General features: G+C 44.7%; 1 protein-coding gene across 3 annotated transcripts in view; it reads left to right on the top strand.

Moving 5' to 3' along the window:
• Positions 1-14,523, top strand: part of LOC117555630 (spectrin beta chain, non-erythrocytic 1-like) — a gene marked incomplete at its 3' end in the record, with an annotated part of 149,190 nt that overhangs the window by 57,592 nt on the left and 77,075 nt on the right. For all 3 annotated transcript variants that reach the window (XM_034230557.1, XM_034230559.1, XM_034230558.1), the window contains 9 exon segments: positions 669-818; positions 1,416-1,784; positions 2,220-2,434; positions 2,572-2,709; positions 5,269-5,509; positions 5,798-5,956; positions 7,027-7,157; positions 7,265-7,490; positions 8,930-9,132. In XM_034230557.1, the coding sequence (XP_034086448.1) occupies positions 669-818; positions 1,416-1,784; positions 2,220-2,434; positions 2,572-2,709; positions 5,269-5,509; positions 5,798-5,956; positions 7,027-7,157; positions 7,265-7,490; positions 8,930-9,132 (1,832 nt within the window).

Genomic DNA, 14,523 nt, shown 5'->3' with positions numbered 1-14,523 from the left:
ATAATTTAAAAAATAAGTTAAATAGAAAACACCATTTTATATAAAATATTCCTAGAACCACCTCATATAAACATGTCAAATGTGTGTATTGTATAGTTTTGCATAATATATCATTTTGTTCATTGGTTTGTTAAACTTCAATTGAAAAACTCCTGTTTACATTTTTTTTCGTTATTATTTTTCATGCATAAAATGAAAATATCCTTAGTTTGTTGTAATGCATGCATGAAGGAGTAAATAAATCACACACTGAGGGAACATCACTATATTGGAATTATTTGTAGGCTATAGGGTTTTTCGATCGAAAATGTTCTGGATCGGTCAGGGGGTACTTGGCTGAGAAAATGTTTCAAAGGGGGTACATTACTGAAAAAGTTTGAGAAGCACTGGCGTAGACTCATTGGATCCCACTGAATCACTCATTCTGTCACATCACTTCATTTGGCTGGTCCCCTGCTGCCTCCCTGGACTGAGATCAGTGTTAGATGGACTTCAGGGGTTTCTCAGAATGTATACTGTTTGTCATCTCTTTACATTTCATTTCATTAAATGTTTTGTTTATTGCATCTCTACCTTTTCCTTAACTTTTTCTGTTTCAAAATGCTATTGTTAAATATAGTTTCTGTTTGAACGTTAACATGCTTGTTTGTCTGTGTGTTGTGCTGCAGGAGCTGGAGGAGTCGGAGGCCTGGATCAGGGAGAAGAGCTCCATCCTGAGTGCTCAGGGCTACGGGAAGGACCTGAGCAGTGTGCTGAAGCTGCTGCAGAAACACAAGACGCTGGCAGGAGAGCTGCTGGCTCACCGCTCGCTGCTGCAGGTGTGTGTGTGTGAGCAAGTGTGATACCACCGTAACCTGCTGTTCTGAACTTCATGTACTTCAGTAAATTAATGCATTTATAATGACTTTTCATCTCAACTACAAAAAAAACGAACCTAACCAACCATACTGCCTACTTAGTTTGAAATAGTAAAAATACAGTTGTTATATCACCTGGCCTTTTGTAGAATATGTTTTGCAGTAGATGCTGTTACTTGGTCAGTGTTGAAGTTTACATTTTTGGATAGAAGCCTGAAATATGATGGTCTACACACAAGCTACAGAGATTTGTTTTGTTTTACTACATAGAATATGTCAATAAATACCCCACTGGGGAATGGCTGATGTGCGATTGCTAACAAGTGTCTAAATTACGCCAAATATTAGCCGCTGATGTGATGTGTGGGAAATTTGCTAATTTGAAGACAATGATAGAGAACTATATGAGAATGTATACTATGTCAATTTGTCTATAGAAGCCAAATTAAGTTAGTCAAATGTTTTTAAAATAATGTCCCACTGTGTGTTAACTGTTGTTAGCACTCCACTTTACTACAACAGTGGTGTAATAATATGGAGTCATCCTGACTCTTCTAGAACACCATGAAGCGAGGAAAGCAGATCCTGAGTGAGAAGAGCTTCGGCACGGCGGGGATCCAGGAGCGCATCATGGAGGTGAAGAGCGAGTGGAAGAGTCTGGAGGACCAGGCCGCGCAGCGTCTGGGCCACCTGCAGGAGGCGCTCAACTTTTTCCAGTTCTCCACGGAGACGGACGACCTGGTGGCGTGGCTGCAGGACGCTTACCGCCTGGTGTCCAGCGAAGACTTTGGACACGACGAGTACTCCACCCAGTCGCTTCTGAAGAAACACAGAGGGGTCAGCGAGGCCGTGGACAAACACCGCATGCACGTGCTGGCACTGCGCAAACACATGGTGGCGCTGCCTCTGCGCTACCGCGATCAGGAGGTGAGGCAGGAAAATACATTTGACTTTTTTGGTACTTTGATTGTGTCAAGTCTTGGTAGCAGAGCAGGTAGGACCCAAGTGCAGCACACAAAGTAACTTCGGAGACACATCCTTTATTGTAGGTTGTCCAGGAATGAACAGCGCTAGGCAAGAAAATACAAGGCAAAAAAGAGCCAAAACATCAAGACTCTGACAACAACTGAAAGAAAACAAGAACTCAAATACATGTTAGACTAAGGACAAAACACAGGGGCACCAGGTGATAACAATCAAACAATCAAACAGGAGTGAAACAGAGACAGGAAGTGAAAACAGAAATAACACAGGTGAACAATTTTCAAAATAAAACAGGAAAACACAGGCAGATCGTGACAGATTGTCCTTCTACATCCTTTACTTTACCCCCCTGTGTCCTCTCTCGCTTCCTCTCTGCAGGAGGTGCAGGTGCGCATGGGGGAGGTGGAGCAGCTGTACACGGAGGTGGTGGAGGTGGCGGTGCTCAGACAGCAGTGGCTCCACGACGCCCTCGCCGTCTACCGCATGTTCAGCGAGGTCAATGCCTGCGAGCTGTGGATCGATGAGAAGGAGCAGTGGTTGGACAAGATGGAGATCCCAGAGAGGCTGGAGGACGTGGAGATGGTGGCTCACAGGTGAGGGAGAGGAAAAGGAAGGTTTGATTCCTGTGGCACCAATTGGAAGCTCAGCTGGGTGCGTTATTTTAACCCAAGCTGAAACCTCTTAACACACTGAATTTGCTCTTCGTATCCCACAATGTCGTATGTTGTAGGTTTGAAAGCCTGGACCAAGAGATGAACAGCCTGATGGGAAGGATTCTGGACGTTAACCAGATCGTTCAGCAGCTCCTGGATGGAGGTCATCCGTCCTCCACAGAGGTCAGAGGATGTCAGGACCACCTTAACTCCAGGTACTGAAACCAAACTCACCTCAACTACAACCATTACCACCATGTGTACTTCTACTGACAACATATCCAATAATCCTTAGCCAGCAGTTTTGCTTTAACCTTTCTTTTGACTAAACTGCAAATGTCATGGCTACTTTTTGTAGATAAGAGTCCTAAATGGTGATTAAAAGAGAGATTCAATCAAATGAAGTGGAATTAAATGGAAAATATATGATTATTGTCTCAATTACTTATTTTATTAGTCATTTTATCATATCACAGCTACAACTATTTATTAGCCTGATATCAGAGATGATGTATCTATCTTCAGTCGGACATTGCCCCATTTACACCCATTTCTGCAAATGAAAATGCCCTATCCAGCATTACTAACTAAATGTACTAACCCTTTACAGACAGCAACATGATATGCATTAACAGTTAAATACTATTACACAGCCTGTGTCCTTTTACGCTCACTAACACAAGTGTTAAAGTGACACTTGCACAGCACGGCCATCAGATCACTAATCACAGAAATCTTTATTTCCCAGTGTTTGCTGCTGCCCAAGTGTTGATTAACAGGACACTGAAACACTTAAGTAAGGAGAGTATGCTGCAGGATCAGTAAAGGAAAGTCTTACAGAAATGCATTCATATTGTTAATATACTGTACTGGGATTGGGGAGGAGTAGGTGGGAGGAGAGAGAGAAAGAAAAGAGAGATGGTGAGGGAGAGATTTTGTGGGGTTGTGTAATATTCAGGGGAATTCATACTTTTGAAATGATTTTTGTTGATCATTGTTTTCCTGTAATTGTCTTTTGACGTGCGCCTCGTGTCCTGTCACTTGCTGTCTTAAAAGAGGATAAACTCCTACCTATTTCTATCTTACTCTTAAGTTTAGAGTATACATTCAGTGCCATCTATTTTAAATGTTTAATAGGAGCATGAATATCTTCCAAGTGTCTGTTGCTCCGGTCTCTCTCTGCTTGGCCGACACGGTGGAGCCTGTGATAGGCCGGCTCTCAGTCCCTGACCACAGCTCCGTCTGGCAGCAGGCAGTCGGCCGGCTGTCGGTGAGTCTTGTGACCTCGGCACAGCGCTTCTCTCAGGGCGACCATCTGTGCTGGCTGCCTCCGTCAAGACCAGGCCAAAACAAATACAAATATCAACACCTCCTTTCATTCATATCTGCTTTATTTTTACAACCTTAACTACATGGGATCTTTTCTGTTCTAATATCAATGATCAGAAACTGGCTTTAACAAATACTTCTAGCAGCAAGAAAAAACACTGTCATGGTGGCTAAAATCAGAGCAACCCACCATTTATGATTGGATAGAAGTTATATGAAATATATATTGTAGCTTGTATAAGTATATATTTTCACTCATATTCCAACAAGATTCAGTCAGTTTCAACCCTCATCTTTTCATTTCCTACCTGATTAAATACAAAAATAATAGTTGAGAATGCTGGCACATAAACTTTTATTACAATTAGCTTTTTATATATATATTAAAAATGTTAACTGAAAATCACTGACATTTATTCTTATCCTTTATTTTATTTATAAATACATAAAACATACTGTAACCTTCTTTATTTATCACTGCGTGTTACACGTGTTATGTGACATATTTTTTAAGCACTCCACACACCCACCCTTCAACAGTCGGCATATATCAGAGCGCTTGTGCAGCTCTGAGGTCAGTGTTACCGAGCTGTTCTCCTGCCTGCTGAGCGCTCTGTCTGCCATTACCTCATTACAGTCACACGGATCAGTTCATGTGAGCATGTGTGTGTTTCTTAGCTGAATGGGTGTGTAGTGAGACCTGCTGGTCTGGAGCAGAATCAGGAGAACATATTGTGTGAGGATATGGTGAGCAGTCCTGGGCTGAAACCAGAGCAACAATCCACTGTCTCACATAACAGTTCATATCAGGTCTTCATAACATTGAGACTTTTACTAATAACTATCCAGCATTGACTGGGTTTGGGTTCAACCCCATCGGCTGTGATATTTTCAGGTGCTGTATTTGCAGCAGTTATTTTGACCAAGAAGAATGTAGAGCTGGATTATATAGCCCAGTAAGCCTACAGTTTAGGATTTATTTTAATTTAGGAACCTTTTATTCGTCCTGCAGCAGGAACATTCACGGCGTCACAGCAGAAAAGGTACAGTGCAGGTAAAAGAAAAAGAGTAGACTTACCATATTAAGTAAAAAGTCACAAGTTAATACAAATATAAAATAACAAATACACAAATATGCACAAAAAAAACCCAAGTACCATTATTTTAAAACATTAGTGATAAAAGTATTGAAGAAGCAGGTAAACATTTAAAAATATATAGCCTAAATTGTGTAAAAGTGTATATTGCACGAGCAGAAGAAAATAAATGTCGCTTTAATTGATCCATACAAATGTTGTTCGGTGCAGCAGATCAGTCGTTTTTCTATCATACTGTTCACTGTGATATGTGTTAAATGCCACGATAAATCCACTCTATTGCACGTCTCTCCATTACAGTGCCACAGTCACTGTCAGCATGTCTCTCTCCTGTCTGTCTGTCACCAGGTGGAACAGCATTGTGGAGCTGGTGGAGCAGAAGAAGGATCAGCTGGACTCCATGCTCCGCCTGCAGAACTACCTGCTGGAGTGTACCGAGATCAAGTCCCAGATCCAGGATAAGAGGAAAGCCATCGACGCCACCCAGTACATGGGCAGTGACCTGGGGGGAGTCATGGCTCTGCAGAGACGACTCTCCACCATGGAGGGAGCTCTCTCTGTCCTGGAGCCCAAACTACTGCATCTACAGGTAGGGAATTATGGGAAAATGCATTATTATTCAAGACGTTATTTAAGATTTATTTTATTCCATTATTTTTTAAAATACAAAACAATTATTTACTTTAAAATAAAAATAAACACTTTTCACTTTTTGTCCAAGTCTTATTAGACAGGATCTTTAACAACAAATCGGTAGCATTACAGTAACTTCAAAATGTACAGATGTGTGGAGGTTAAGATGCTTTTAAAAGCAGGTTGTATTATGCAACATAAAAACCTACAATTCCCATAATGCTGTTTGTGTTTGGTGATGCAGGAAGAGGCGGAGCACATGGCCAACGCCCATCCCATCCGGGCTATGGAGGTTCTGGTGCCGTTTGATGGCATCAGTGTGGAGTGGGAGGAGCTTAAACGCACCCTGCAGGGCTGCGAGGACTCACTGACCGTGGCCAGCAGGCTGCAGAGCTTCATACAGGTACACACACACACACACACACACTAGGGATGTACCCGAATATCCGAATATTCGGTCGTTGGCCTACTATTCGGTTTTCAATTTCGTTATTCGGATATTTTTTATTTAAAAAAAAAATGTATTTATTGAAATCTCCAATATCATAACGTAAGAGCTTGTGCCTCTTCCGGGGGTGCTAACACTTAACCATAAACGTTATCGTTTACTTTCTCTGTCTTTATATGTAGATATTACTTTTCTCCGTTAATCTCCACTCCTTTTCTCCGTCACGTTGTTTCCATAGCAACAACAACTTCCTGTCAACAGCGCTAACTCTCCTGCAAAATAAAAGCATGTCTATACAAAATAGGAAGCCAAGCCAAATTACACTTAACACATATACAACTGCAACGAAAGTAACACACACAATATCCTTTTCAATTGCAAAGAACACAAATTGGGTTATTTACATTAACAAATAACTATAAAACAACAATACTGCTGAATAACAAAATGAATGCTTTGAATAAACCGAAATACACGTGTTGAAGCGCGCGTCATACAAGAATCCAAATAAGAATAAACAAAAAACTTAAATTACAAGCCGAACAAATGAAGGGACAAAGTGCAGGTGTACAGAAGGTCAGATGTTTGCATTGCTGGTGGGAAACTAATAAGGCCAGGACAGACAGGAGGGAAAACACACAAGGTAGGAAGTGAAAAGACAAAGACAGTGTTTTTTTAATAAATAAAACAGGAAATACATTAACCATAATCATAACACGCTTATTATTCTGGTTAAAGACTCCCGTCGTTAACACCAGTTGACATAAACTGGGAATCTTTAAAAAGCCCTCATGATTTTCCTTTAATTCAACTTGCAAGATAGACGGAACATTTCTACACAGAAAACCCTAAACATGGTGTTCAAGTCCAGATGAAAAAAGCCTCTTGGCTTACATTTACAGAAATGTGCACTGTCCCTGTCAAATAGAGAAACAAAATATTTTAAACGATTTGTCAGCCTGTAAAACTTCTGTACCGTAAAAAACAAAGGACTTTGCTAAATGTTCATCTTGTTCCTCTCTCAGGACCTGGACTCGTTCCTCACCTGGTTGGTTCAGACGCAGACAGCCGCCGCCTCAGACCAGCTGCCCAACAACCTGGAGGAGGCAGAGAAACTCATCAACAAACACGCTGCACTTAAGGAGGAAATCGGAAGGTGGGTAACTAAGGACAAATAAAGGCTTATTGCTGTTTTTAGTATCATCTTATCTCCCTTCAAGTTCTTCAAGTTATTCCGAGAATAACATAATGTGTTGCTGACAGATATGAAGAGGATTACGAGCGGCTGCAGGCCATGAACGAACTGCTGGAGTCCGATGAGGCCCCTCTCCCCCAAGCCGCCCTGCAGCAGTGGCTCCAGAAGCTCGATGTGGGCTGGAACAAACTGCTGGAGATGTGGGAGAGCAGGAGGGAAGTTCTGGTGCAGGCTCACATTTTCCATCTGTTCCTGCGAGATGTCAAACAGGCCGAGTCCTTTCTCAACAACCAGGTGAGACAGAGAGCCTGAGCGGGTGCACAGAGTTAACAACAGTGTCTCCGGACAGCTCTTTACGGCTATTGGCCATGTGGCTTTACGAGGATTTCCAGGTTGTCCTTTCAGGAATGCCGTGATGGAATTTCCTTGAATTTGGCACAAACATTTGCTTTGACTCAAGATCAACTGGTTGGAATTCCTCACAAAAGGCTTAAGCTCACAAGGCACTACTGTGTGGGTAAATAAGCATTTCCCAATCAGAGAATCAGTGGTTTGATGCAGTCAACATGTTGAAGTATCCTTGGGCAAGATACTTAACCCAAAATGACTCCTGTAGGCATGTCGAGTATTTCAATTGTCATATTAATAACTTGTAATGTAATATGTTTCTGGTCATAGCCAAATAATTCAAATGCTAATTATGACAATTTCACACAAGTGTCTAATGGGATAAAACGATGATCCAGACATGGGTGTAAACTACAACTTGAGAAGTTGGACAAGGCATAACAAGGCAATATTTCTAGTACCATCTTTTTCTGATGGTGGCAGACATGAACGCACAATGTAATGACACATGATCAATAGAGGAAATGAGCATGCATGTTCAAAAGTGCTGTGAATTAGATTTCATTTTTTATAACATTTATTATAGTAAATCAAGGATAAAGTCTTGCATGTAACACTTTTACACAGTTGTCTATATTGACCTTCCTCAAAGCCCTTAAATACGGTGAGATGCTGTGAGAGGTTCACAAGTCTTTATAAGGATAAAATGGCTCTGCTTTTGTCCTTCAGACGTTCACGTGATAATGATGGAGAGTGTTCTGGGTTCACTTTGATCACATCACGCTGAACAGGACAAATGTTGCTGTCTGACTGCAGCAGAGTGGACTGGGCGTGGTCGCTACGCCTGCCAAAGTCACAGAGGCGAAGGAAGAGAGGGAGAGTTTGTGTGTGCGTGTGTGGGGGTGGATGGAGGTGCCTATTTGTTATGTGATATTAGAGCAGCAGCCTCTAGATCTACATTGTGGCTTGATGCTGAAATGTAGAGAATATTTTGTGTGTGTGTGTGTGTGTGTGTGTGTGTGCGTGCGTGCGTGCGTGCGTGCGTGCGTGCGTGCGTGTGTGTGTGTGTGTGTGTGTGTGTGTGTAGCAGGGTCCAGCTCTCCTTATCAGCCCGGGGGTTGATTGAGAGCTGTATTTGTTCTTCAAAGACATTGCAGGCCGTACTTCTCTCTCTGCCTCGCCCTGTTGTTTCTGCCTCATCCCATTCATTGTGTCCAGTAACCATACAACTACATTAATGAAAAGGCTTTGTCGAAGTAGCTATGTTTCATACTTCCTCGGATTAGTAATTGATTTAACAAAATTCAAAAAAGTGCTTCATATAAAAGGGCAAATGAAAAAAATATTGTATATACTAACCTAACTGTTCCCATCTTGCCTTGCAGGAGTCGGCCCTGGCTCACGTGGAGCTGCCCACCACCGTGGAAACGGTGGAAGCGGCCATAAAGAAACACAAGGACTTCACCACCACCATGGAGCTGAACCTGCACAGGATCAAAGCTGTGATCGAAGCCGGGGAGAGTCTGATCAGCCAGAACAACATCTACTCTGATCGCATCAAGGAGCGCATCGACACCCTCGCCAGCAGGTACCTCCTCAGACATAAACAAAGATAACACTTTCAATTACTTTTATGAAAGCCTGGACTCATTTGAGGCTAAAGCTCTGATCAGAAAACAATATCAGCCAGTGTTCAGCAGTTCTATTTCATCCTTACTGACTGCCAGAGGCGGTGCTTAGCACTGAATATCTTCAGTCTCGCGCATGCGCAGGTCGAATATTTATATCAACAAAGTTAGGTGTGACCTCGTATGCTGTGACCCCGGAAGGCATAAGTTCCGGTGTTGTCAACGAGTTCAGTCCTTTTTCATCTTCTCGCTGCACAGGTTACTACTTTATGAGTAGAAGCCAAGCTAGCTTATTTGAAAAATGTGATTCTAGCTCATCGCTACCTGTAGCCTTGTGATCGTCTCGATCGGAGCTGCGGGCTAGAAAGACGCTCGCTCTCCAAAGGCTGCGATGAGCTGTCCGCCCTCCCAAGGGAGGGGACCGCGGTGTTCACCGCTTGGACCCCAGGAGCTATCTATTCTCAAGCTAATGAGATAATTGTGTACAAGTTAGCCGAGGGCTCTCGCTAATTTGTTACTGCACTAGTGAAGAGAGCGTCTCCGCTCCCCTCTCACTGCATACATTTGGTTCCTTACCTGTTCTATCCTCCAGTTAGCTGAGTGCTCTCGCTCAAGCTAACTGTTACAGCGCTAGTGAAGAGAGTGTCTTCGTCCCCCTCTCACGACGCACAATTGGTTTTTGTTCCATCCTCCAGTTAGCTGAGTGCTCTCGCTCAAAGTTAACTTGATACAGTGCTAGTGAAGTGTTTCCGCTCCCCTCTCCCTGCTCACAGTTGGTTCCTGTTCCATCCTCCAGTTAGCTGAGTGCTCTCGCTCAAGGCTAACTTGCTACAGCGCTAATGAAGAGAGTGTTTCCGTTCCCCTCTCACTGCACACAGTTGGTTCCTGTTCCATCCTCCAGTTAGCTGAGTGCTCTCGCTCAAAGTTACCTTGCTACAGCGCTAGTGAAGAGTGTTTCCGCTCCCCTCTCACTGAACACAGTTGGTTCCTGTTCCATCCTCCAGTTAGCTGAGTGCTCTCGCTCAAAGTTACCTTGCTACAGCGCTAGTGAAGAGTGTTTCCGCTCCCCTCTCACTGAACACAGTTGGTTCCTGTTCCATCCTCCAGTTAGCTGAGTGCTCTCGCTCAAAGCTAACTTGCTACAGCGCTAGTGAAGAGAGTGTTTCCGCTAGTGATGGGTCGTTCGCGAACGATTCGTTCTTTTTGAACGAATCTTTGAAGTGAACGAGATGAACTGATTCCTCCCACAAAACGATTTGTTTGTTTGAGTCGCCGCCTTCCGCCAAAAGCTAAAGAGAAGCTGTTTGCGAACGACAAACTTAAAGAACTGGCGGAAACAGTTCAGAACTGTTTCCTACAGTTCTTCTATCTTATATCCCTTTCTTTCAAGAGGAGGGTCCCGTTAGGGCCCCTCCGAAATACTGGATGTTCCATCTACACAGAGTTGGACTCAGTTAGACAACTACCACAAATACAATGAAGTACTTTACTGTTGGACTCAGTACTAGTTGGAATTCTACCACAAGTAGTCTACTATGAAGTTATTTTACTGTGTACTTTCAGTTATTCTCTGTCAAACTCCTGTGGCAGAAAATCATTTTATCTCATCAAATATAGCAGAAAACATGCAGTTTGACAGAGGATTAAAACTGTAATCAGAGCCCTCTCATCTGAGCTCCGTTACACACACACAGGAGCGGGACATCCTCCTCAACCTGTCCGCCATAAAAGCTTCAGAGGGCGGATAGCTGGGCTCCGTAGCGTCCAGCTAGCTTAGCGATAAATACACACAGCGTTGTATTCTCCTCCACCTGTCGGCCCTAAAAGCTTCAGAGGGCGGATACCTGAGCTCCATAGCGTCCCGCTAATGTGAAACACACACACACAGCGTTAGCGGGACATTCTCCTCCCCCTGTCGGCCCTAAAAGCTTCAGAGGGCGGATAGCTGGGTTCCGTAGCGTCCCACTAGCTTAGCCGCTAGCTAAAGGTAAACATAGATGGGTACATAGAATATGAATAAATCGTCACCGATGTAGAGGATATCTTTTTTTATTCACTGCTGTCAGGCACACATTTATGAGATTTAACAATGGCCAATTATATTTCTTAAATAATATGTAGCCTATTCCCAGAGCATAATTTATGGGGCAACAAGGTGAGGTGTAAAATGTGTTTTAATATCATACATTTTACGCCAGCAAACTTCTTTCGGCAGTAGTGAAGACTCACTGAACGAATTAAGTACAAAGACGAATCGTTCGCGAACGTGCACACCAGAAGTCGTTCGCGAACCGGTGAACGAATCAGTGAACGAATCTTTCAAGTGAACTGAATCCCCGAAGGGAATCTAAATGCCCATCACTAGTTTCCGCTCCTGAAGCACCCCCCAGGATTGCCAAAGCACCCCCTAAGCACCCCCAAGAAATATGTGGGTTTTTTTTCTTTTTAGAAAATTATTATTATTATTATTTTCATTAAATTCAATTAGAAATATTATTGATTACATCAATGCATATGTGAAACAAACACATTTTTTACCAAAAACATAAAGCCAACACAGGTGATATGATTAGGCCAATGGCCAGCACCCATTCGATTTTTGACCTACCCATAGGCTAAATTACTTTGTGACACTTGAGTGACTTCCTGTTAGCTAGAGCGCCAAATGATTTGCTAACAGCAAAGTCGAAAATTGATCGTTTTTTAGTCCTTAAACGTCTATGTCTGGACAGTGACACTCAATCAAAATCACCTGAAAGCGAGAGGGATTCTGCACATAGGCCTCGGGAGTACAACTAGCTTACTTCTGGTGCTAGCTAGCCAAGCTAACGGATATAAGGAGCTTTTTCAACAACAAGGTGGAGGGAGAACTCTCTCCTGTCAGACTGAGAGTCTCAGATAACCTCAGCTCAGGTGAAGTAAAGGACTCTCTCAGTGTTTAGATAGTTAACTTTAGTCTAGTTATCTCAGTGGGTCTCAAACGGTTTGTTTTAAAAGGGGAGTGATTTGTAAAATATCTATAAAGAAATAGAAAATCTGTTGACAGTTCTGTTTCATATGGGTGTTAAGAGATGTATCCATAGATCTCTGAATGTTGCTCTCAAAGTGCACCAGATTGATGCTTTTAACTTCAATATTTAAAAACAAATCTTCCCGGGGGAGCATGCCCCCGGACCCCCCCAGAGGAGGTGAGGACCCTCCTAGAGGAGGTGAGGTCCGCTCCCCACTTGTAAAAATAGCACTTTACCCCTGCCTATATGCCGTGAGCTGATTATCGAGCCTTCATTGTAACAGTCGTGGGTGCACTGTGTGTGCGTGTGGGGAGTGTTGCAGTAGAAAGTTCCACTGTAGCGCTGGTGCATTAATGGGAAACCCTAAATGTTTGAGCACCCTCTATGAAACGTCAAGCTACCCCACAGCACCCCCTAGAGAAAATCTCTGGCGCCGCCACTGCGCCAGTGTAGAGAGTGTTTCCGCTCCCCTCTCACTGCACACAGTTGGTTTAATACCCGTTCCATCTTCAGTTAGCAGAGTGCTCTCGCTCAGGCTAACTCGCTACGGCACTAGTGGAGAGAGTATTCCCGCTCTCCTCTCACAGCATATATAACATTAACTTTTTCTCACCCCAGTTAGCAGAGTGCTCACGCTCACGCTAACTACTATTGTGCTCACTCCCCTCCACTGCGGATATTGTTTCCTGGCCCTCAGACTGACTTAAGCTGCCAGCAGCAATTAGTCTGGAGTTTTTTTCATTGGTACTGTCGCTATGTTTAACGGCTGTAACTCCTGTATGGCTTCTCTTCAACCAGAGGATGGCCATGACCTTTGTCCCTCTTGTCTTGGCCTCGAGCATCTGAGGGAGGGCCTTTCGGAGGACCCGTGCATGAATTGCACCATCATGCCTCGTGCGGTAAGAGCTGCTAGACTAGCCGAGGTTGAACTACTGACTGAGGGTGGCCTTTCCCCTGCACAGTCGACTACAGCCCAACCTACCCGTCCTAGGCGTCGGGCAGCAGAGGCTGCGGGTGCCCCGCCCAAGAAGAGGACTAAGCCTGATAGACTGTCCTCTAGGATGGACCTACTCACTACTGAGCTAGCCCAGAAGAAATCACTCCTCTTGGCTCTCCATTCTGGTGCCAGTACAGGTTACGCCGCTGCACCCAGTGGCTGAACTGATTCCAGATGACGATGTGTTCTCGATGGCAGCTTCAGCCACTCAATTGAATGAGTATGACGGGGAGGGCCCGTCCCATGCTTCTGGGCCTGGCTCCTGTACCTCAGCTCATGCATCCTCGGAGGCGGCAGATGACGGCTCCATGGGTACCGTCATTCGTATGGCACTTGCTCGCCAGCAGCTGGATGTACAGCAGCCCGAAACAGCGCCTGCCAGTGCGTTCTTCAGGCGCACATTGGCACCCGCCACCTTTGCCATTCCTCCCTCTTGTGAGTATCTGAGGGAGTTACATGCATGCTGGAGAGACACTAAGACTCTTTCCCGTCTTACGTCCGATGGCCGAGCCCTGGCAGCCATGCAGGATGCGGCAAAAGTCGGCCTTGACCACATGCCGGCTGTTGAGCCTACTATTGCTTCCCTCATAGTTTCCCCTGACGAAGCTCTGAGGTCGGAGGCCAGGTGCCCTCGACCCCAATGTCGGGTCACTGATGACCTGCTCACTAAGGCTTACGATGCAGCGGCGTGTATGGGCCGTATAGGCAACTCCCTCTCTCACCTCATGCTCGCCCTCTCAGCTTCCCTGCAGCAGGAGGCTCTTAGCGCTTCCTCTACCAGCCTCAGTGACGCCTCATTACAGGCGTTTGCTCTGATGTCAAGAGAGCTTGGGCGCCTGATGTCCACTCTCTTCCAGACTCGTCGCCAGGTTTGGCTGGCACAGTCACCCTTATCAGAGGCATGTAGTAGGACTCTCCGTGCTGTCCCAGTGGAGCCGGGGGAGCTGTTCGGTTCAGCTGCCGTACAGGTGCTCGAACGGACTGTCCGAGCTAGTCAGACCAGGCAACAGTTCTCAGCTCTTCGCAGAGACATGCCCCCCCCCCTATGAAGATTCTGCCATACTTAGACGACTGGTTAATCTGTGCACCATCCCGGTTGCAGTCGACCCAGGACACGGCTCTCCTTCTCTCTCATGTCGCCCGGCTAGGCCTCAAGGTGAACATCGAGAAGAGTTATCTGAACCCCTCTCAGAGCCTAACCTTCATTGGGGTGGCTCTGGACACAGTCACTATGCGGGCCTGCTCAGCGCCTGGACGACATCCTCCAGCTTCTTCCCCTCTTCAAAAGGGGCAGGTCTCTGGCATATATCCTATTTATTCGCCTCTTGGGCAAGCTGACAGCT

This window comes from Gymnodraco acuticeps, unplaced genomic scaffold, assembly GCF_902827175.1.
Source record: "Gymnodraco acuticeps unplaced genomic scaffold, fGymAcu1.1, whole genome shotgun sequence".
In the NCBI taxonomy this organism is placed as follows: domain Eukaryota; kingdom Metazoa; phylum Chordata; class Actinopteri; order Perciformes; family Bathydraconidae; genus Gymnodraco; species Gymnodraco acuticeps.
Note: the sequence above shows the minus strand (reverse complement) of the source record. Positions and strands in the feature narration are given on the sequence as shown.